At 37.8% G+C, this 22,552-nt stretch overlaps 1 protein-coding gene across 1 annotated transcript; it reads left to right on the top strand.

Annotated features, from left to right (window-relative positions):
- The first annotated feature begins 361 nt into the window (after positions 1–361).
- On the top strand, positions 362–16,053 carry LMF2 (lipase maturation factor 2). Its single transcript, XM_072401979.1, has 14 exons — positions 362–506; positions 3,105–3,358; positions 4,339–4,367; positions 4,456–4,652; positions 5,653–5,831; positions 5,933–6,068; positions 6,406–6,537; positions 6,649–6,754; positions 7,381–7,477; positions 7,914–8,096; positions 10,753–10,921; positions 11,573–11,684; positions 12,710–12,818; positions 14,358–16,053. Exons 1-14 carry the CDS (start codon positions 413–415, stop codon positions 14,664–14,666), a joined length of 2,106 nt encoding a protein of 701 aa, XP_072258080.1. The 5' UTR covers positions 362–412; the 3' UTR covers positions 14,667–16,053.
- The last annotated feature ends 6,499 nt before the right edge of the window (positions 16,054–22,552 follow it).

The following is a 22,552-nucleotide window of genomic DNA, read 5'->3' as shown; positions in this document are numbered from 1 at the left end:
TATTGCTTAGCATTTATTAGTCCTAAAACTTCCAGCTGCTGCTGTTTCTTTAAAATAGTACTAATGTACTAAATGTACAGAAGTATGAACAAAATGGAGTCAGTTTATTTCGTGCTCCGTTTTGTGAGCAGCCACACAAACATTTCAGTACTAATCCAGCAGACTCATAAAATTCCATGTTTGGTACACCTTCATGTGACGCATGCGCCTTAGGAATAGGGCTGTCCAGCGTTATCCGGTGAGGCGCCGAGAGTTTGAGGAACTACGCATGCGCAGTAGGAAATTCGCTGTTTGACCCGAGTTCTCGCGCTTGCGCTCTTGTCAGGGCGAGCGGCATCGTGTAATACGCATGCGTGGATCGTCCACGTTGTGAGTCATCCAGAAAGCTGCAAAGAGCGGAGAGTCTGCAGAAATGGGGGATCTGCGTTTGGTGCGGGGCGCCTTCCTATGGGGAATGAGTGGGATTTACCTGTGTGCATTCCTCTCTTTGTATACCCAAATTCCAGGTATGGAGGGATTTGGTAACTGCTGTACCAAGGAGTAATAGAATACTGATGGTTGCTTGCAGATGGCAAAGATTGCCTCTTTTTTACTTTTTATATTAGTTTACAGGCAGGCGATCATTGATAATACAGAGAGATACTTTGTTTCAGTTCACTGGAATTAGTTACATAAATGATCATTTGATCTGATTAGAAGGGGTGCAATTGTTGCAGCAGTGATACATTGCATGCCATTATATTACTATCACATCTCCCAATATAGAACAACTATTCTGCAATATTTCTGCATTGCTGCTGATATTTTGTCATGAATATTAACATTCTGAGTGAGGGGTTTACCATCTCCAGAACTGATCATATATTTATTGTATCTAAACCATTTCCTGTTCACCAGGCATTTAATGGGGGGGCCTCATTAGTTTCCTATTTTGTACATTTTTTACTTAGTGATCCTGCTGCTAATACACACGCTGTACTAAACTGACAATTCCTATTTACTGTACTGTACATATGGAGTATTGTCACTAGGAGAGGACTATAGTACCCCAATCCTTTGCCTATGGCACAGATACAGAAATTCACTGGGTTTCTTGAAGAATCAAAGGAGATTTTGTTGTACTTCTTAGACACATGCAACAACATTGCTAGTTGTATATTTTGTTGGAGGATATAGCTACGAACACATGTACAATAATTATCGTTAGAAAACGAACGATCGATGTTTATTTTGAACGATCATATAGTGCACAATTCTGTACAAGCTGTAACAATAATGCACTAATAATGTACACACACTAGATACAAACATTTGAACGATGCAGAAAGTGACCTGTACTAGAGAAAGTGTACCGCAGAGCAATTCTCGATCACTAAACGACCGTACACACAATAGATAGCGAACAATCATCGCCCAATCAGATCCGCCAGGATGGTCGTTGGTTTCCAGTGACATTCCTTGTTCATATTTGTTGTGTATTTTTTGTTAACCATTATCGGAGGATCGGTTGTTAGTCTCCAACGATAATTATTGCACATGTGTACGTAGCCTTAAAGAAGATCACTGTTGTGGTTTACATACATTTTAAAGAACTATTCTGGAAAGGAATACACAAAAAACGATTTGCATATGGCAGTGATGTAGATTTATTAGAAAATGATAAACATACCTCTTGCAATGTCCCTATACCTTTGTGTGTGGTGGAAATATTCTGCATAGTGGCAGTGAATGGCACAGCTGTACATCCGGTGCCCTGATGAGAAAATCATTCAGACTTGTAGTATTTTACTGGAAAATTTATCGCCCCCGGATGCCCACTGTAAAACACTGGTGAAACGGAGTGGTATCAGCCTGTCACTGCTTTTAAGCATTTGCATGCCACACTACATCAAGTTTATTTAGGCTACAACAAAAATGCACCGAAATATATAAATGCTGCCCCCTACTACAACCTGTCAAAATAAACATATACGTTATAATGAATGGACCCATTTGTTTCAATGTTAAGCATTTTTTGTGTGTTTTTGTGTTTTGAACAGTAAAGCTACTTCCCCATTTCTTTTTAGCCAATCCCTGGCCATTCATAGAATACAAGGCATTAAATGACTGGTCAAGGAAAGAAAGCCTAACATTAAACGAGTCCTGCCATTCTCATTGTCAGTGTTCACATTATATAATATCTGTACTGTTCACCAGCACTAAGCTAATGCACTGCTATCTACCTTCTTCTTTATGAGGTGTATATAGCAAGGTTCATATGAAGTCTATGGGTCTGATTTAATAAAGCTCTCAAAGACTGGAGAGGATACACTTTTATCAGTGAAGCTGGGTGATCCAGAAAACCTGTGATGGATCTGATCCAGGATTGAAAACATTTGCTTTGGAGCAAATGTAAATGGCAAATGGCTTTGGAGAAATCCATTCCAGGTTTGCTGGATCACCCAGCTTCACTGATGAAAGTGTATCCTCTTCAGCCTTAGAGAGCTTTAATAAATCAGGCCATATGTTTCTGCCATGTGCAGACTTGTTCTGTGTGCTGCCCTTTCATAGTCCACCTGGCATTATCATGATCCTGGCACACAAGGGTTGTCATTTTATCAAGGACACAAATTGTAGATAAGCGGCCCGCAGCAGTGTTGTAATATGGAATAAAGCTAATCATACAAGATAAAATCATCTTTCTTTGATGCCAGCAGAATAAGATTTGTTCATAATCAATAGAGCCTTGGCAATTATTTTGTATTGTTTTTTTTTTTTAATGGGAAAAGTCATTCTAAAAATGTACACAAATCAGATTATTATATCAGGTTATATGGAATCATTTATTGCTGACAAATGTATTCAACGTTACTTGTTTCTTAGCATTCCCCACACTGCACTACTTGATTTATATAGATTCTGTATGTGCTGCTCAATTATTTCATCACATACAAAACTCTCGGAGCACAGGGGATGCCTGTAATCTGAAATTTGTTTCTGCAAATACAGAAAGCCCTTAAAAGGGGGCACAGATGGCAATAGAAATGTTAATGGGGATTCAAATCTCCACCTACAGTATGTTAAAATTACACAAAATCATATAACTAATGATTTTATTGTTTCAGGTTTGTATGGACGTGAAGGAATCTTACCTGCTTGGAGGATGCTCCGCTTTACCGGTAAGGGATTTTGGGAACAACTGATGGACTCTCCTACGCTACTCTGGCTAGGCCCCCGAATCGGACTGGATACAGAGCAAGGAATGGAACTCATCTGCCTACTAGGAACTCTCCTTTCTGTGGGTGCATTGCTTTTTAGTTTCCTACGAGACAGCTTGGTGTTTCTCCTGCTTTGGATCCTCTACTTATCAGTATATCAGGTGAGTTCGCCTCATGTATCCATAATTTTACTTTATTAATGAATTAAAGAAGGGTTGAACCAATACATTGATGTTCGCAGTGGTTTGGGAGATATGACAAGTTCAGGCCATTCTATTTTTTTTTTTCAAAAGGGCTTCTGTAGGTTTGACTTTGCAGACTGCTCGGATGCAGAGATCTTGTCACTTGATCTCCTGACATTGTTCTAAATGCTGCTACTCAAATCTTACTGGAATTTCAGTTCTTGTGGAACACTCTTAAAATGTTTTAATTTTTGTTTCTACAGCTTTACTAAAATAGTGAGAATATACAGTTTCTCAAGCCTGGTATTCATCCACATGGTCGCACATGCATGCAAAATACCTCCTAACAGGATGAAATGTTTACTGTTACATATTGTGTTGGAAAGTCACAACAGTCGTACATCAAGTTATTTCTGATTTTATTATGAATTTTATTCCAGATATCATTGTCATATCTTTCTGTGTAAGAGTATCATAAGCATATAATAGGTCAGACATAATAGGGTGATCATTCCCAGAGACCATCCTCCACATTACAATGCCACCCAAGGTAGAATCATGCACTGTAGTACAAAGATACTGTGTGCCAGAAGTTTATGTGTAGCCTATATATTTTGTTTATCACGGTTCTCTTTATTACTGTAAAGGTTTGCTCTTTAAACTAAACCACAAAATGGGGTTCCACTTTTTCATGTCTTTCTAATAATGCTGCTTCCAGGCTCTCTGTAGGTTGCATACTTGAGTTATTGATTCAAAACAGGAATACAGTTAAGGACCTTTCTGATCTCCGTATTTGTTCTGGGCCAGGGATCTACATATTAGGGATAAGCAGGTTAGCATGACAGTCATGGAATTTCAAAGTCAAGGAAACATCTTCCATGTTTGTTTAAAAGGGTTTCCTTAAGCTTTTCCAATATTTATATTTATATTCTATTTATATTTTCATTCTGTCTCTGCAGGTTGGACAAGTTTTTCTGTATTTCCAATGGTAAGTGTCCTAATGGCAGCAAACCCTGTGTTTTAATGAAAAAAGCCCACAGCAGAACAGAATCTGATGTGCTTTTTTAATTTTTCAGGGACAGTCTTCTGCTCGAAGCGGGATTTCTAACAATACTAGTAGCTCCACTGCGTGCTTTACGGTCAAAGACAAACGTCTGGAGTCCTCATGATGGCATCACATTCTGGCTAATCCGATGGCTGCTTTTTAGACTTATGTTTGCATCTGGAGTTGTAAAACTAACTAGCCGGTGCCCTACATGGTGGGGTTTGACAGGTGAGGTCATTTGTATTACTTTTATATTGTATGTGTTACTTTGTATTGTTGTATTATACATGTTCTTAGCCAGGGAGAGGTGCCAATAGGTATCTTTTTGTGACATTACCTGGAGGGTTAGCAGAAGGGGAACATCCCAGTGCAGGAGTGTCCAACTCATGTCCTTGAATGCCAGAATCTGTATATTTGTAGTATGTCTCTTCTCAGATAACAGTAAATGTAGTGAGATATTTTTTACAAAGATTATTCCAAAATCTTGACCTGTACTTGCTTTTCAAGGATTGGTTGGACACTCCTGTTCTAGTGTCCCTGATCTTTATTAAGCTTCACCCAATAACTTACTCAAAAAAGACAACTCTGGCAACATTATATATAAAAAAAAAAAAAAAAAATCTAATTGTCTAATGGAAAGAAAAAAAACGTATTGTGTTGCGTTTTTAAAACAAACAAACACACACACACACACACACACACTTTTCTGGGCGCTCTGATTCATTTTCACCTTGTTTCCCAAAGTGCTTCAGCCATATTTAGAAGGATATTAGCAGTGGTCAGCAAGAACAGTCAAGTCATGGTTTTGTTGCTGTGAGGTTCACTTTTTATTGTGTGAGTGGAATTGTGAAATCTCTTTAATGGTAATGCAGTCAGCAGTAAAACCAGACAAGTCTACTAACTGAACCCTGCTCTGGCTAAATGAAACAAAATTTTGTACATTTATTGAAAAAGGAACTTAGAGGAGCTGTGGTAAATGAAAGTAAAGCAGTGAATCACTCCACTTTTCCAAGTTGTGCATTTTGGGGAAGTAATGTAAAAAAATACATATTATATTTATATGTCTGAATAAAAACATAAAGGGATCTAAGGAAAGGAACATCAATTATGTGACTATAAGACATTTGTTTTTGCTATCAATATAGGGAAGGGCATGGTGAGGAATCAAGTAGAAAGTTGAATTGATAACTCTAGCTATGTATTCATTCTTACATTTGTTCTCACTTAGCTCTTACCTATCACTATGAGACCCAGTGTATCCCAACTCCTGCTGCCTGGTTCGCCCATCAGCTTCCTGTGTGGTTACAAAAATTGTCAGTAGTTGCTACATATGTCGTAGAAATTGGGATTCCATGGCTTTTCTTCCTTCCTTCCCAAAGGCTTCGTGTTTTCTCATTTTACTCCCAGGTAAGCAACTCATTTGATTGTTTCATTCTAACCTAAAGATTGCAGTATGTGGACCCTGGGTTTTACTGTTCGTGTACTAATGGTTTCCTGTTTGTTTTCAGGTTCTTTTACAGGTCCTCATTATAGTCACTGGAAATTACAATTTCTTTAATCTGCTGACCTTGGTTCTTTGCCTCTCTCTCTTGGATGATCAAAATTTAAAATCGGAGCAAAAGGGAAAAAAAACGCAGCAGAAAGGTGACTGCCGTTCAGTCCTTAATAAGTACTTGGGCAAAGCAGGGGTAGTCGTATGTCTCTTTTCACAGTGAAATAGGCTATTCTATGTTTTGTTTTATTAAAATGAGTAGTATAATCTTAGTTAGGAGCATTAGGTATTTCCTAGGCATTAGGACAGTCTACTTTAGTTCTTCCCTCACTGTGGTTTCCAAAAATATTTGAGTGAAGTAGTGAATGCTGTATAGTTCATAAATGTTTTCTGCTTGGTGTGTCTAGGCTGGCAGGGTATATGAGTAGAGCAGGTTTGTATTTACTTGTATTCATTAATTTCTTTTTTTGGGTGGTTTTCTTTTTACAGGACAGGGATTCTCTATAAAGTCTCTTACTGTACTCTTGGATCTCTTGGCTTTTGGGTTGCTTGCTTTTTGGACTGTAAAATATTTTAATCTTCAAATAAATTTGGAAAATTACTCCGTGGAATCCAAAACTGGTAAGTTTTATCATGTGTTGGCAATTAATCTGTATGATGCATTTTCTAATATTGTTTTGTTATTTTCTAAATATTCAATGTATAAAAAGATCCCGGTCTTTTACTTTACAGCTTTTACCTATCATGACTTTCTGCAGTGGCTCAGGACACTCACATTTCCATCTATCTGGTTAGCAGCTGCTTCATTAGGTTGGGAGATACTCTACGGCATGTACAGGTAAGTACATCACCAGGTCATATATATACATGCTGCTGCTTTTTATATGGACTATGTTGAAAAATGTATTAATACAAGGTCATTTAAATTAGGGATTAAAATAGATTAGGGAAATTAAAATAATAGGGAACATTACCCATTTTTCTAGGCAGATTTCTTACCAAGGAATTTTGTCTCCCCCAAATAAATGTCCTTTAAAAAAAACACATTAGGAAGCTTTTCTCCAAAAAAAAGCAAGCAAAGAACTAGTAAGTAGTATTGACTGTGGTCCCTATGTAGTTGATCTTTTTTTTTTTTTTTTTTTTCTACTGCCTTTCTAAATATTGTTCTGCACTGTATTCTCTGTAAGCAGCCATCTTGGTAGAGGCAGGGCTTTGCTTCCTTATGATGGAGTCTCCAGCAAGAACCACAGTGAACTCAACAAGTTTTTATGGAATGAAGAATAGGACACTGGAATCAGGCTAGAAAACATCATTCTTCAGAAGAACCAGACTGGGCAGGGTAATATTAGGAGTTAGTGATCTTGAAAATGGAGATTTTATCCACCAATTCTAGGTAGAAAAGTTACTTTTATTATGCATTGTGTATATTGCTATACAGATATAGCTTTTCTATTTTTATTTTAGGAGTGCATCAATTCCTGGCATTTTCTGGAAGTTCTGGGCAACCATACAATGGATTATTTTTTCTTTTGCAACAGTTGGCATGTTTACCGTCAGCTTGGTAGGATATTCTAAATATATAATAATGTATTTAAACAAATGTTTATTGCCTTCAGCCATTACAAGTATTTCCATTTCCCATCCATGTTAATATGAAAAATGTTACAATATTGTACAATGTTAGTCAGGTTGAAAAAAAGTCCATCAAGTTCAACCTATAGGGAATATAAATCCGCTAGCAATTTTAAAATGTACAACTTTGCATGAAAAGTCTTTTTTGTGAAGTAATGCTGGGAGCATAAAGGATTTTGTTAATAGTGTAAACTTTCTGCATGGCTTATGTTATAACCTGAAAGAAAACTTTCTGTTTCCTTTTTGTTATCTTTTCTTGAGAGTTGTACCTTTACTTCATCCCCACTATTTCAAATGTATTATGTATAAAGGTTGAATTCATACATTTAATGTTGTGCACTTTTTTTTCCTGTGATCAATTACAGGTACCTTACACTTACATCGATTTTGAGTCTAATGGTCAGCTCTGGCCATCTGTTCATCGTTTATTCAGTAAAGTGGACAGATATCAGCTGGTGAACTCCTATGGCTTGTTTCGAAGGATGACTGGTGTTGGGGGCCGACCAGAAGTTGTGGTAGAAGGAAGTTATGACAAACAAACTTGGACGGTAAATATATATTTTATTTGTCAAAACTAAGGTATTTATGTTAGGAGTGATAGAAGTTCTTTCAGAAGCCTTGAAAACTAGTCATATCCTTAAAAAAATTTCACCAACTTTCTTGCAAAGCTACATAATGAATTTGAGTAAAAAAAAAAAAAAACAAACTTTAAAGACCTTGCAGATCAGTTGGGTAAAATAAATACATAGAAAACTTACATATCCTTTTCAGAAACTTATACTGATTGTTGATCTAGAGGAAGACAAAAACCCCTAAGGCATGGCTTAATTTTCTTCAACAGGGGACATTCTCTGGATCAGCAGTCCCTGGTGTTGCTACATAAAAATGTTAATAGCCAGTTTATTCTATGTATTTAGGAATGCATCCAGCTTTTTATACGTTTCTTACCCTGACCTACTTTTGGGATCTAGTTAACCTTGTAGGGAAGCAAAGGTTTACTAGGGTGGAAACTGCTTTCAAGGTCACATACAGGTATGATGTTGCTGGTTTTAGCAACCGAAGGATTAGATAAAGAATTGGCTACTATGCTCTGTATTGGACGGTCTACCATTTCATCACCTTTCCAGTATAGTTTTATTCCATTTCGTACTTACTTTATCAAGATTTGTCTGTTATTTAGTAACACTGTTAAGTCTAAGTGTACTTTTTGTATTATTATTAATAATTTGTGTTGTAACATCAGGCTGCATATAAAGTTTTTGTGTGTGTTCGCATGTGTAGTTTTTTTTTTTTTTTTGTCATAGTTCCACAGCCCATTCCAGACTTCCTTCCCCAGCAGCATACAGGAAATCTAAACTACTGTGCTCTGTGTAAGTGCAGCAGTCCCATTGTGCTGATCCTCACACACACCCTGCACAGTCACACCTACTGTGCTCTAAAGAACAACTCTCAAGCTCTGGGATTTGATTATTCAAAAGTGATTAAGAATGGGGATTGCAAAGGCAGCAGAAGGTGTATAAATCCACATTTGAATCTAAATAACCGTTTTTGTGAATTGCAAATATCATTGCAACATTTACATGCACCATAGACTGCTTATTCTGGTTAGTCCAGAGAACAGTAATGTACCATACTTACTAAATCTAATGCAGAGCTTAATGATTGTGATAAAAAATCCCCATGTATTTCATAAGTCAGTCAGTCTTAAATCTTTTTGGATATAAAATACCTTAATACAAGAGGCATGTGAATTTTTATAAAAATCTTGCTGTACTTTTGTGTATTTCTTTTAAATTTGTGCAGAAGTTTCTTTCAAAAAAAGACCAGTTACTGATGCTTTTTCTCCTTTTACCCCCTTTTATCTGTAGTTTTCTGCAGGTGGTCTGTAATGCACACTTAAATCAATTTTTAGGTCTTTGGGAAGCCATACTAAAGCTACCTACACATGTGCAATAAATATCTTTGGAAACGAACGACTAACATCCGATCGTCCGGTAATCGTTAACAATAAAAGTGCACAACGACAGGGCAATGATGCCGATGAATGAGGAATGTTGCAGGGAACGAACGACCGTTCCGGTGGATCTGATTGGGCGACCATTGTTCGATATCTATTGTGTGTACGGTCGTTCAGTGATTGTGGATTGTTCTGCGGTACACTTTCTCCTGTACATGTCACTTCGTGCATTGTTCAAACGATCGTATCTAGCGTGTGTACATTATTGGTGGATTATATTTGAACGATCATATATCGTTACAGCATGTACAGAATTGTGCACAATACGATCGTTCAAAATAATTGTGAATATTTGTTGATCTGCCGTTAATCGTTCATTTTCTAACGGTAATTCTTGCACGTGTGTACGTAGCCTAAGAGACTGGGAGGCCTACAGAAAAAATACAGCTTAGATTGGTGGTCAATGGAAAGGATGCCTCCCTTACACATAATTATAAATAGTTTGATGTCATGCTACTGGCCACAAACTATGGGGTCATCATTGCATGGTCAAACAGCCAAAGCTTTTGGCAACCCTAGTTAATGATGGGTGCTGTAAGGGATGAGTGGGCCTGCACTCTCACAGCTTTGCTTTTTGTACAACTCTACTTTTACAAGGTTTTTCTAAGTTTTCTAAGGCAGCTACCCCCCCCCAAGTCGTTTAACTTGCATTGTAGCTATTAGAAAATTTTTTCATGGCTCGAATGATAAAGAACGCAACTGACCTTAAAATCATTGGTCTGCTTAGATGTGCTTTTTTACAGAAAATAGGGCACTGACCTTGTAAAGTTCATCAAGGTAAATTTATTATTTGGTAGACTAGAAGTTCTTTGTAAAAGATAACATCTCAATTGTACAATTGTCCTGAGGCAGTCTTTGTATTGTTCCGGTAGGGAACTTCTGACTCTCTTCAGGGACAGAGTCTCTTCATCAGGGCTGTGCTTTCCCCTGGACACTTGTACAATTTACATATGGTCTTTTTTAAAAGGATTTGCTAATGACTGACCCTGTGTACATTTTGGGGGAGCAAGGCTGAGTGTACTTGGGTGTTTTTGATTTGGATTTGATTAGTAGGGATTATGAAAAATACTGCCAACAGAAGATTAGTGTTTATGAATTGTTTTCTTTTTTTTTTTTGGTATATACATCATTTCTTTGGTTCAGGTTAGCTTTGTGCTGACTCTTTGTAATCCCTAACCTTCCCCCAGGAAATAGAATTCATGTACAAGCCAGGAAATATAAGTGCACCTCCTCCAATCATCACTCCTCACCAGCCTCGCTTGGATTGGCAGATGTGGTTTGCAGCCCTTGGAGATCACTCACAGAGTCCATGGTTTACCAGCTTTGTTCATCGACTTTTGCAGGGAAACAAGGATGGTAAGCTATACGAAATATGTGGATATGATGAATATATATGTTTATAAACAACAGTAGAGGACCGCTCAATATATGTAGTATTTCCGTTGTGTCTGTGTAGGCACCTCACCAAAAAGTACATGTTACCTTTATTGGCACTCACTTTAAAGTAACCTTGTCCTGAAATATTTTGCTAAACATTTATTATCTGTAAACGAAGGCTGGTCTTTTCAATGTCACTGAACAGCACTCTAGTCACTGGGATTGGTCCCCTGAAGTTCCCTTGAAAATCAACACTGTTAGGGTCCCCTTGCTGCTGTCACTTCCTTCAGAAGAACTGGTGAGAACTACAGTAGGAATTAATAGGAGACCTACCCTTCTTTTCTTGCATATGTTACCAAGAAGGCTTTAAAGGAATGAGTTAGTGTCTGGAGTGGTGTTTAGTGCCTTGGGTAATGGGAAAGGAAAGTATTTTGTTGCCTTATTTTGCAGTTGTCTTAACAGTTTTGTTTTTTCTACAGAGTTGCATTAATGCTCCAATTTGGAATATTTTTGGTTAGAGCCAAAGGCTGCTGTTCTTAAAAAAAAAATACATATGAGGATAAAAATAATATTTTTAAGTTTTTGGAATACATTTATGGTTCTTATGTGTACAATGATTTTCATTTACAGTGGTGCGTTTGGTGCAGAATGATGAGTCCCTGTATCCTTTCAATGCTCGTCCCCCTCACTATATAAGAGCACAACTCTTCAAGTATTGGTTTACAGAGAATGGTCAAACGGGGTAAGAATCATGTTTGGTACTTACAAGTTCTTACAATGCATACATTGCAGATTACAGTGACGAATAGGCGCAGTAAACACCTATAAACCTGTTTAAAAAGAATTAATATAATTTTTTATTATCTGCATAAAAAATTGTGCATATTACACTAATCAAACAAGTTGGTTTTAATTAGGTTTTTTTGGTGCATGATAATGCAGGCAGAATGTGTGTTCTGTTTAAAAGCTTTAAGAATAAAATCTGGACTGCTTTGGAAAGTCAACCAGAACACTTATGGTAGCTGCATAGTCTGCCTTTTCCTTCATCCCTAAACTCCCCTATGGCTTAAGTTACAATTGGTGTCCTCACTCGCCAATAGTGCGAAAGATTGATTACCCAAAAACCTGAGGGATATTTTCACTTTTTGCCAAATACTACACCCCACTTTATACAGGAAAAATGTCTTTCTGTAGGTATGGCATTCTGCTTTGTGCAATAATCTGTTAATAAAATAGAGATTTTAAGATAGAGGCTTGTTATTGCTAAATGATTGAAGTCCTGCATCTTATTGTATATATATATTGTTTTATTACAGTCAAACTCAGATTTTTGTTTGTTGAAAATATTTGTTATTAAACAAGTATGAAGGTAGACATTAGTGATCCCTCCATATGAAAATACCAGTTCCCTGGCTGGCACGGTGATCCAAAGCCTTCAGTACTTTCTGTCTAATAGCTGGAATTTTCTAATCTACATGGTTGTTCTTGACAATGATTCTCAAAGTATTGATATATCAGTAAGTTGTTAATCAAGTCAAGGACTGGTGAACATTGTGTGTTTAAGGCAATGACAGCTAATCTTTGTTTAAACATTGTTTTCAGTTTACTGCGTTTAGTATTTTATATACGGTATTTTCAAAGAAAAAGTAAATCTGATTAAAAAAATGTACTAAATGTTTTGTTTTTGTTAAATATAGTTTTTTGGGTATACAACTTCCATTCCTATTTATGTGCCTACTTACTGTTAATACATACTTCCTTTTCCAGACAAACAGCCAATCACTGGTGGCGCCGACGTCATGTTGAGGAATTTTTCCCTACTGTTTTCATAGGAGATGCTACCTTGGAATCCATGTTGAGCCAGCATGGACTTAAGGTTTGTATGGGTAATTGTGATTTTTAAAGGCTAGGTAGAAATGTCTTTCTATTAGAGTTTATCACTTCGAGATTGTATTTATTTATTAGGGTAAGGGTCACTGCAATTTTATATATTGATTAAAAATTAAACTAATAGAAGTGGTTGAGAAAAAGCATTTGTAGTAAGACATTGGATTGAAAATGATGCTTTTCTTGCTGTATTGTTGTAATTTCACCAAGTCTATTTGGGCTTTTGTAAACTTTAAGTGTTGTCTGCATTAAGCAGCATAAATGTTAACACTTGTCCTGCTTTTGATATGTTTTAGAGAGAGGTAAAACATTTTGACAGATGGATCTGATCTTTTGGATCTGTGGCAAAATATCCTTACTAGAATACCCAACAATAACCATTAGGAAACCAGACAAGAGTATGACTTTCAACTTTTTCTGTAATGTGCTATTAAAAGGATGAGATATTCTTGTGGTGCCTCAGTAAGCAGGATGAATTGTTCTCACCATTGTCTATGAAAATTTAGGATATCTGGAAGTGACTGACCCCAAAAATAACAGTTTAATAGGTCTTGGACTGATTTTACCGATGTAGTTTCAAAATACATTTTTTGGATTTTTTTTTAAATTAAACGTATTTACACTGAGTATAAAATCTGGTTTCAATGAAGTGTTTAAAGAAGAGCACTTCTATTATGATGATTTTGGTAAAGCCTTGTTGGTCCAATTTACCTAATTATCCTTTGTAATTATCCTAAATGGTCATCTTAAAATCCCAGTTTATACTATTCCTCTGCCCTCTTTCACCCCCTCTTAATGGCACAGAATGAACCTAGCCTCTTCCAACTTGGCATGCTTCTGAACCGAAGCAGAAAAGAACTTAAAGCGTACCTAAACTCAGAATTGTTACTTTACATAAAAGGGTAGACAACCATTTTATTTAATGTAAGTATTTTGTTTGTTAGTGTTGTTTTAAGTGCAACACCCTTAATTCTCGATCCCCTAGGTGATCAAAAATTAATGGAAGCTGGGAGCCTCCCAGGATACCTACGTCACCCATCCTGGGAGGCTCTTGGCTGCTCCTTTTGTGCATACCCAAAATGCGCAGAATATGCCGAACAGCCAAGAGCCTTTTCATCAATAGGGAAAAAAATGCGCAGTGAGATCGGCAAGTTTTTTCCCAATCTACGTCACCCGATCTCGACGCTGTACAGTGCGGAATCGGGTGACGTAGGAAGGAGAAAACGGAAGGAGAAAGGAGAGGATGGCGACGCTAGGCCGAAGACGGATACGGGGATGACGCGGGACCCGATGGAAGAAACCACCCAACGGATAGACTGATCTGTAAGATTAAAGGTAAGTGTAATTTTTTTTATTTTTTGGGGTTAGTTTTGGGTTTACACTGAAGAATTGCTGTATGCCAGCTCTGTAAATCTGTATTTGTTTTTTTTTTTCACTCTGTGAAATTAGATTATTTTGCAGCTTAATGTGTTCATCTCCCCAGTTCTATGGTTTGATAATTGTTTTTTTTTTTTATTTCTTTTTTCAGGACAAGCCACCTCCTCGTCGTTCATTGGATGCCCCTCTTCCATCTACACTTAAGCTTATTCGTGATTTCTTACGCCCTTATCCAGCACCTTTACTGTTGCATTCACTTATTATTGCTATAATTGCTATAAATTCCTTGCAAGCTTTATTTGGAGGAGGAAGCAAAGCAGGAAGCTCCAAGCAGCGGAGCCACTCGAAACCACAAAGCGATAAGAAAAAGCAAAAGGGCAGCACTGCACATAGTGATTCTGGTGCCTCAGGCACTGGGGGGAATGCAGGGCACAGCAGCAAGAGGCGTGAAAAAAGCTAATGAATGGGCAAGAACCTGAGACTCTGACCTATCATCAAGCACTACCGTCCATAATTCTAGAATGTGGGCCTGTATGGTTATACACTGGTGTGCTTTAATTATGTTGACCATGCTCTGTTGCGTTCTCTTGCTGGTATTTGTCTATTCCTTTTATACTATCACCAAGGGATGGATGCATAACCACTGATCAATAATTTTCATATGCATTTCTTGCCCATGGTTTCACTTTGTTTTTATATTTTTACTTTTACAAACATAGGATGATCTCAACACCAAGCCACATACGTTACAGCCAGTACCATATTTAGTTGTCTTAAGCATTTTGGCCATAAAATCATTTTATGGGTGCTGTTAAGCTGTATATATTGAAGACTGGCTGTAGCATCCTAATTTATTATCAATAGTGTATTATTATCAATTGCTTGGTGAATGCCGTATTTTCTTGCCTGGGACAGACAATCAGTTGCATGCTTTAGACACACTTGCATCCATCATTACGTAATTTTGTAAAATGTGACACAGCAAGTCACCGAAATCCAACTGTACCAAAGTGCCTTTTTCGATGTATAAATCTCTTCTCTGAAGCCATATGTGCCTCAATGTTTTTGTATAGGGTAAGGGAGGTTGTTTCAGTTATGGATGTATTGGGCTCAGTCCAAGATAAAAAAAAACATATTGTAGTTTCTTTAGGATGTGAAATTGTGTCTCTGATCATTTGTAATTCAATACATATTTTTCTATGTATCTCTATTGTGCTGTGCTGTGCTATTGGCTCTGCCCAATTGTAAGACTAGTTAAAGTATAACTACGCTTTTTAAATGAGTACATGTTCCTGCAGCCTTTAAAAACATCTGTATATGGAGTTATCTTCATGGGGGATAAGTCCTGTATCCGGTTGCATTACCTGTAAAACATTTGCTTTGTGACTGCACACTGTTTTTTGAAAAAGATTCTATAAGACTATTCTTCACTTCCAAACTAGTAGTGACCAGGAGAAGTATTTTTACAGCAAAGCAGTGTGCACAGGTACAAATATATAAACCATAGTGAAAGTGCAGTTATATTATAATTAGTTTGTAGGGTTCGTTCATTAAAAGGTCAATTGTACGGATATGTGAAGCTAATTCCATAATTTTCAGTTGGTATATTAAAGTCAGAACTGACCAAAAGTATTGTACAGCACAGTGAGAGTCCCCTTGTCTAAAAGAGATAAAGATAGTTTTCACTGTTTTTTTTTTTTTTTTTTTTTTTAACTGGCTTAAACCTTATGACTTTGGCTGCATGTTCATTTTGCATAGGTGTTACCCTATTACTTTAGGAAGAAGTTTTTGTCTTACTGGATTTTATGCAAAATGTGATGATTTTGTAATAAAGCTTTATTTGCATATCCCTGTAATTTGGTTTTAAACCTACAGCACACACCTTATATGAAATCTTATGTGGATCATATAAAATAGGTCGACAATGACAAATGACTAGCCAGTTTGCCTAATTTAGAGCAAAATCTATACTTTATTACTCAATACTTACCCTACCTTTACTCCTCTGCAGATCCATTCAGCACTAGGGATCCAAAGGAATTACCCAGTAAATCCGGAAATCGAGAAACATGATTGTACTGAGCAAATCAGTACTTCCATTTGGGGAGCCCAGATAACTGTGTAAGATAAAGTTAAAGTGAGCAGATTCACGTTAACCTAAACTATTAGATGTGCCTTCTTGGATACAACCTGTTTACTATGTATTCTATGTTGTTCAACAAGATATATAGCACACTGCAAAACTGTAGGCAAATTGTGATTTGCATTATATATATATAGAACATTGTGTGTAGAACATTGTGTATCTCCAGTGTTTTAAAGTAGTAGGTGAATTTAGTGGGCTTTTTATATCTCACCAATTCCAGCCATGAGGCTTACCTGGCATAGTTTCCTAATTTGTACTTTCACTTCTTGCTGTTTCCAGGATTCTAGCTGTTTTTGCCGCATTTTCTCTCGTTTAAAATAAAGAGAAAATTAACCTAATTCATTTTGATTGGGGAAGGGCAACAACCTCTTTCATGTTTTAATGCCATCTACATCCACATTGGGCTTATTCTCTTTCACTTGTCCTAAAGACATTTGGTAACTGGGCAAAGAAGGGGGAAATTGAGGTTTTGAGATGCAACAAAACAAAAGGAGAAAATAAGGCAAACCCATACCAGCAACAGCTGTTAAAGGTGGGACTTCTCCTCTTTAGCGGGATTTCATTATATGTACTGTTGAGTCCCTAAGTTACAAAATGTGGAAATATTTTCATTATGCAGCAGTAAACACACATCAATATTAATATAACATCATAGAACACCATACAAGTCATACTGTGGAGTTTGGGACTCTCCCATCATTATGTACATTACATGGTGAGTAAAATGTTCTTCCACACCTGAGGTTGCAATGTATCGTTCTCACCCCTGCCAGCTTTACATGAAAAGAGAATAAGGGGAAGTTGGGTAAATATTTCAAACATGATTTGTTTTAAGAGTGGAATGCAGTAGAGATATTGTTACATGGCATAATTTATAGATGATTCTAAAAGAAAGTGTAAACTATATTTTTACAAAGAATATACAAGACCATATTGCTTAGACTGTTTTTGTTTTTTTTGGTTTTTTTAAATATTTTTTGGCAGAAATAAAGATATAAATACACATACAACTTAATCAGCAGTATATCAAATACAAACATATTCTGCCACTCCACCATTTTCCATTTTTCAAAAATCAGTCAGAACAATGAAATCAACGAACCGTAACCAATAACAAAACATAACAGATGGATAATTCACAGGGAACAAATACTAAAGCCAGTTTCTCTAGTAAAAGCATAATGAATCAGACGCATCATCACTAATGCATCATTGCAGAAAAATAACAAAGTGAAAAAGATACAATATGAGTACAGTGAATATATATAGTCATCCAGCCTTGGGTCCTCAATAATTAACTAGCTGTGTACAGCTAGACGAATATTAAGATGAATTAAGGTTTCTGGTGTCGTACAAAACCGTGTGGCGGTTAGTATCATTAGGTTGAGTGGGTGATAAAGTATGTTTTAAATATTGCATCCAAGTACTAAAGAATTTTTGTAGGTGGGTGTCACGAGGCTGGGTGACCTCAGTTTCATCAATTATCATTATAGCCTGGAGGTATTGTAAGAGCTGGGAAGTGGTAAGAGAAAAAGGTTCAACCCATTGTTTCAGTATACATTTCTTGGCAGCTAGAAGGCAGAGATGCTCAAATTTAGAAACTGATGGTCATGTTTGTGTCCCAGTGAGAGGTGCCAATGTGGAAACATCATGGAAAAGCGCCATATGAGGGCGTATTTGTCTTGACCCCCCCCCCATGTAACCAAGTGCAAAAAATCAAAAACTTTTTTCCAATAACAGGGCAGTTCCATAGGGCATGTTCCAAAGGGGCCTTATTGTATGTGCATTTAGGGCATGCAGTAATTCTTGGGCCAAATGCACTGGGCTTAAAGGGGATATCAAAGGCATAATATGCCCTATGAACAATTTTAAACTGAACCTCCCGCCATTGTTTGCTGATCATTACCTTGTGAACACAATCCTGACTGCTCTCTAGGAGGTCCAGAGTATCTGAAAGGAAAGGGGAAAGATCCAAAAAGGAAGCCCACTTTGTTACAAAGGACGTTAGTGCAGGGGTAGTGACAGTACTCTCCATTAAACAAGGATAAAGATGGGATATGTAGTATTTAGCAGAGGCCTCACCCAAGAGATGCAAAATAATTGGTGCTAGCGATAAAGTATCAGGAGGGGCAGCAGAGCCAAAAAAGGTGGATTTCACCTGTGAATAATATAAAAAAAGATGAGATGGGTCTAAGCGGCTCGAATGGAAGAGGCGTTTTGGAATCGTCCAATAATTGTCCCAAGCATCTAAAGCCTGTACTGTCCCACACATCAAATGCCTTGTAAACCAGGCCTTGGGGAAACCATAGTGTAGATCGTAATGGAGTGGCAGTGGTGGGCCCAATATGGCAGCCATAAAATTTCTTTATTTCCCTCCAAGCTACCAACCTATCTTGTAGCAAAAGGTTGCTTTTAAACTCTCGAGAAATTGAAGTGAAAATGGGGTATTTAAAAGGCCCAAGAGGGAGTAAGGCCATACTAGTAGAGACTCCAAACTAGTCATTGTGTAATGGTGGGTATTATGCCACCAATCCTTTATATGTCTGAATATACAGGCTAAGTTGTCCTTTCTTAGATCAGGAAGGCCAACTCCTAGATTCTATTTAGGCAGAAACAATTTGGTTGTAGAAATGCGGGGGGGTTTAATTTGTCAAATAAATGTGACAAATGCTGAGTGAAGTTTTTGCACATCTGCATGACGTAGTAAAAAAGGCAGTGTCTGCATGGGGTACAGGTATCTAGCAAAGCTAATCAACTTAATAAGACAGCGACCTATCAGTGATATAGGTAAAGTCTTCCATTGCCTCAGCTCCTCAAGAATTTTAGTTATGAGTGGGGCATAATTCAGGGTATACATATCTGGGGTGAAACATGAGACTTTTATTCCCAAATAAAGGAGATGGGATTTAGATAACTTAAGTCCCAATTTCCCTACACAAGTTAACAGTTCCTTAGAAGGGGCCAGGGAAAGACCCAGTAGTTCACTTTTCATGTATTTAATTTTAAATCCTGAAAAGGTACCAAAATGTGTAATATGTTGGATGATTTTGGGTAGATCTCTGACAGGGTCTTGGAGAAAAAACATAATGTCGTCTGCAAACATGGCAAGACTAATGTGTTTACCCCGTGTAATGTGTTAATCTCGATCCCCTCACATATCTTGAGGTCTCAAAAAGACCTAACTAGTGGCTCAATGGCCAGGTTAAAAACGAGAGGAGACAGGGGGCAGCCCTATCTTGTCCCTCTGCCCAACGGAAATATTTGTGAGGATACCGCGCTACATGCCCTTGGGCTGTTGGACTTGAATACATTGATTTAAGTGAATTTGCAATATGGCCTCTAAATCCAAATTTCTCTAATACCATGTGCAACCAAGGTCATTCCACACTGTCAATAGCTTTCTCAGCATCTAAAGCCAACAGAGCTGATGACACTGGAAAAGATTCATCCAACCTGGCCTATTCTAGAACAATAAGCAACTTTGGGATAATATATGTGGTAGATTTTCCTAAAATAAATCCTGTCTGTGCAGGGCTGACCAACTGGGGGAGAATTCTAGCTAAGTGGTCAGCTAAAATTTTTGAGAATAACTTAACATCTTATTCAACAAAGAAATGGGGCGATAGGAACCGGGATCCAAAGGATCCTTGTGTTTTTTTGGGAGAACCTTGATAAATGCTAGTTGTCCAGAGTCCAGGTATGAGGCATGAGATTACATGGAATTATATAGGGCTATCAGTGATGGCGTAACCTTAGTGGCCAAGATTTTGTAGAACTCAGACAGTAGAACTCAGTTAGCTGTGGAAGACCTAAACGGTCTAGGAAAGCTTTCCCTTGAACTATCTTTCTTTTGGGAGGTGTATAATGCGTCGTAATAGGGCTCAAAAATAGTGGCTATCTCCTCGGGTGATTTGTGGACTACCTGGCACTTGTCCCTAATAGCTGCAACTCAGGGAGGAACTCCAAAACCTTTTGCAAGATTGGCCAGTAATTTTCCAGATTTATTGCCGTACCGAAAGAATTCAACCTCACGGTATAAACGAATAGCAGCATTGTACTGACCAAACCAGAAATCTCAACTTTTTTGCTTGCATCCATGACTCTTTGTCCGATAAGGACAAAGACAATTTATATACTATGTAAACCTGCCTAGCTGTAGAGCAAGCATCACAGTATTTGCACAGGTTGTCTTTTTTAGTTGAGGTAACATAGGCCATTATTTTACCACGAAACACCGCTTTGGCTGCTTCCCAATACAGGTGAGGATTTTCTTTATGAATTGCGTTGTGATAGTCGTAATCATGCCACCAGTACTGTAGCTGTTGTTGAAACGTTTCATCCTTAGCCAAGTAGGCAGGAAACCGCCATACAAACTCGGTTTTGTGAAGAAAACCATCTGTCAAAGTCACAGAAACTGGGACATGATCCGAAATCACAAGGGGATGGATATCAGCAGAATCATCTTTAAACAGTAAATCATCAGAAAGCAAAATAGTATTCAATCTAGACATAGTTGAATGAACCTGTGAGATATGCATAAAGTCCTTTTCCAATGGTAAAGATGCCTCCAAGAATCTGTTAGACCAGTCCCTGTAACAAAGGAAAGAAACATTTTATCATTGGTGGATGTATGGCCCTGTTTGGGTGGTGGTGGGAGTCGGCTACAATCAGAGGTGCTCTGGGAAGTGTTTGCCCTGTAGCAAGTAGATTGTTGTGGAACAGCTGGTTATCCGAATTAGCACCATAGACCTCTAGCAAAGTTAGTGAAAGTGCCTGGAGTTGAAACATCATGGACGCCCATCTGCCGTCTGAAACATCACAGGATTTCGAGATTGTGGAGTATCGAAACTTCTTGTGTAGGAGAATAAGCACTCCCGCTTTACGGCCTGTGCCTGGAGCCCCCCATACTTCTCCCACCCAATCCCTGGCCATTAGGTGAAAGTATGAAGATGAAAGGTGAGTCTCCTGAAGAATAGTGGTACGCTCGTTGGAAAATCTCAGTCCCTTAACATTCCAAGATACAATTTGCATTTAGGGAGGTTGATAGAGAAAGAGAACTATAATATCTGGAATTATGTACAAGTGCAGTCCTGTGTCATCATCCCAGCTGAGCGGCGGCACAGGGTAATGGAATCCTTTAGACTGTTTTAAAATAGTATTATTTTCTAGAGAGCATTATAAATAAACATAAATCTGTAATTTATTTAGCTTTCATTGAATGTTATCAGGATTTCATTGGATTGCATTATAATACAGAAGTCTACCTTACAAACAAGCAGACAGCTTTGACTGGTAGGAATTGTTGAGAATGCAAGGGTAAGAATCCAAACCAGGTTACTTTTTCAGAATATGACATTTTTTGCACAGTAGACAGAAAGTCTTTGTAGCCTAAGTACGTGGCAAGTGTTTAAAAAATTCCTTTTGTGGCTGTTTGTAGACAGTGGAAGCATAAACACAGATTTAAATGTTAGTTACACTGATTATTTTAAACATGACGATGACCCTGAATGTAAACTGTGGCTGAATGCTAACAAACATGAATGTTTTCTATTTTTATTTACAGATTGTGAAATTCCATGTATTAGCAGTGCAATTTTTTTGTTAAGTGTGTTCTTTCTGCATTTTATATGTTTTTTAACATAAAATTTTATAAAAACCCAAACCCAGAGGGGTCAGAATTCGCATCTAGTTTCTCTCAGTACAGGTGTCCATTATTTAGAAATTAAAAGCAGATACAAATCATATTTCTGTAAAAACAGTGAAAATTTAAGCAGTTTTCAAATGAGCAGAGTTCAGCTCAGTGCAGACCCCTCCAGGCATGGCACAGCTCACCTCAGTATAAACCTCCAATACCATGGGAAGGGCAGAGCTCATGTCAGTACAGAGCCCCCCACCAGCAAGGCCAGCACAGACATTTCCGAGGCAGGGCAGAGCTCATCACAATAAAGACCCCACCTAGACAGGGCAGAGATCACCACAGTATAGACCCTCCCAGACAGGGCAGAGATCACCACAGTACAGACCCTGCCCAGACAGGGCAGATCACACCTGGGTACAGACCTTCCCAGGCAGGACAAAGCACACTTCAGTACAGACCCTCCTAGACAGGACACAATTCCCTTGAGTACAGACCATTCCAGGCAGTATAGATCTCAGTTTACTTAGTTACATTGTCCAACACTGGTACCACTGCTCTCTTC

Source organism: Pyxicephalus adspersus, chromosome 2 (genome assembly GCF_032062135.1).
Source record: "Pyxicephalus adspersus chromosome 2, UCB_Pads_2.0, whole genome shotgun sequence".
Classification (NCBI taxonomy): domain Eukaryota; kingdom Metazoa; phylum Chordata; class Amphibia; order Anura; family Pyxicephalidae; genus Pyxicephalus; species Pyxicephalus adspersus.
The sequence above is the reverse complement of the archived record's forward strand: the minus strand, read 5'-3'. Positions and strand labels throughout refer to the sequence as shown.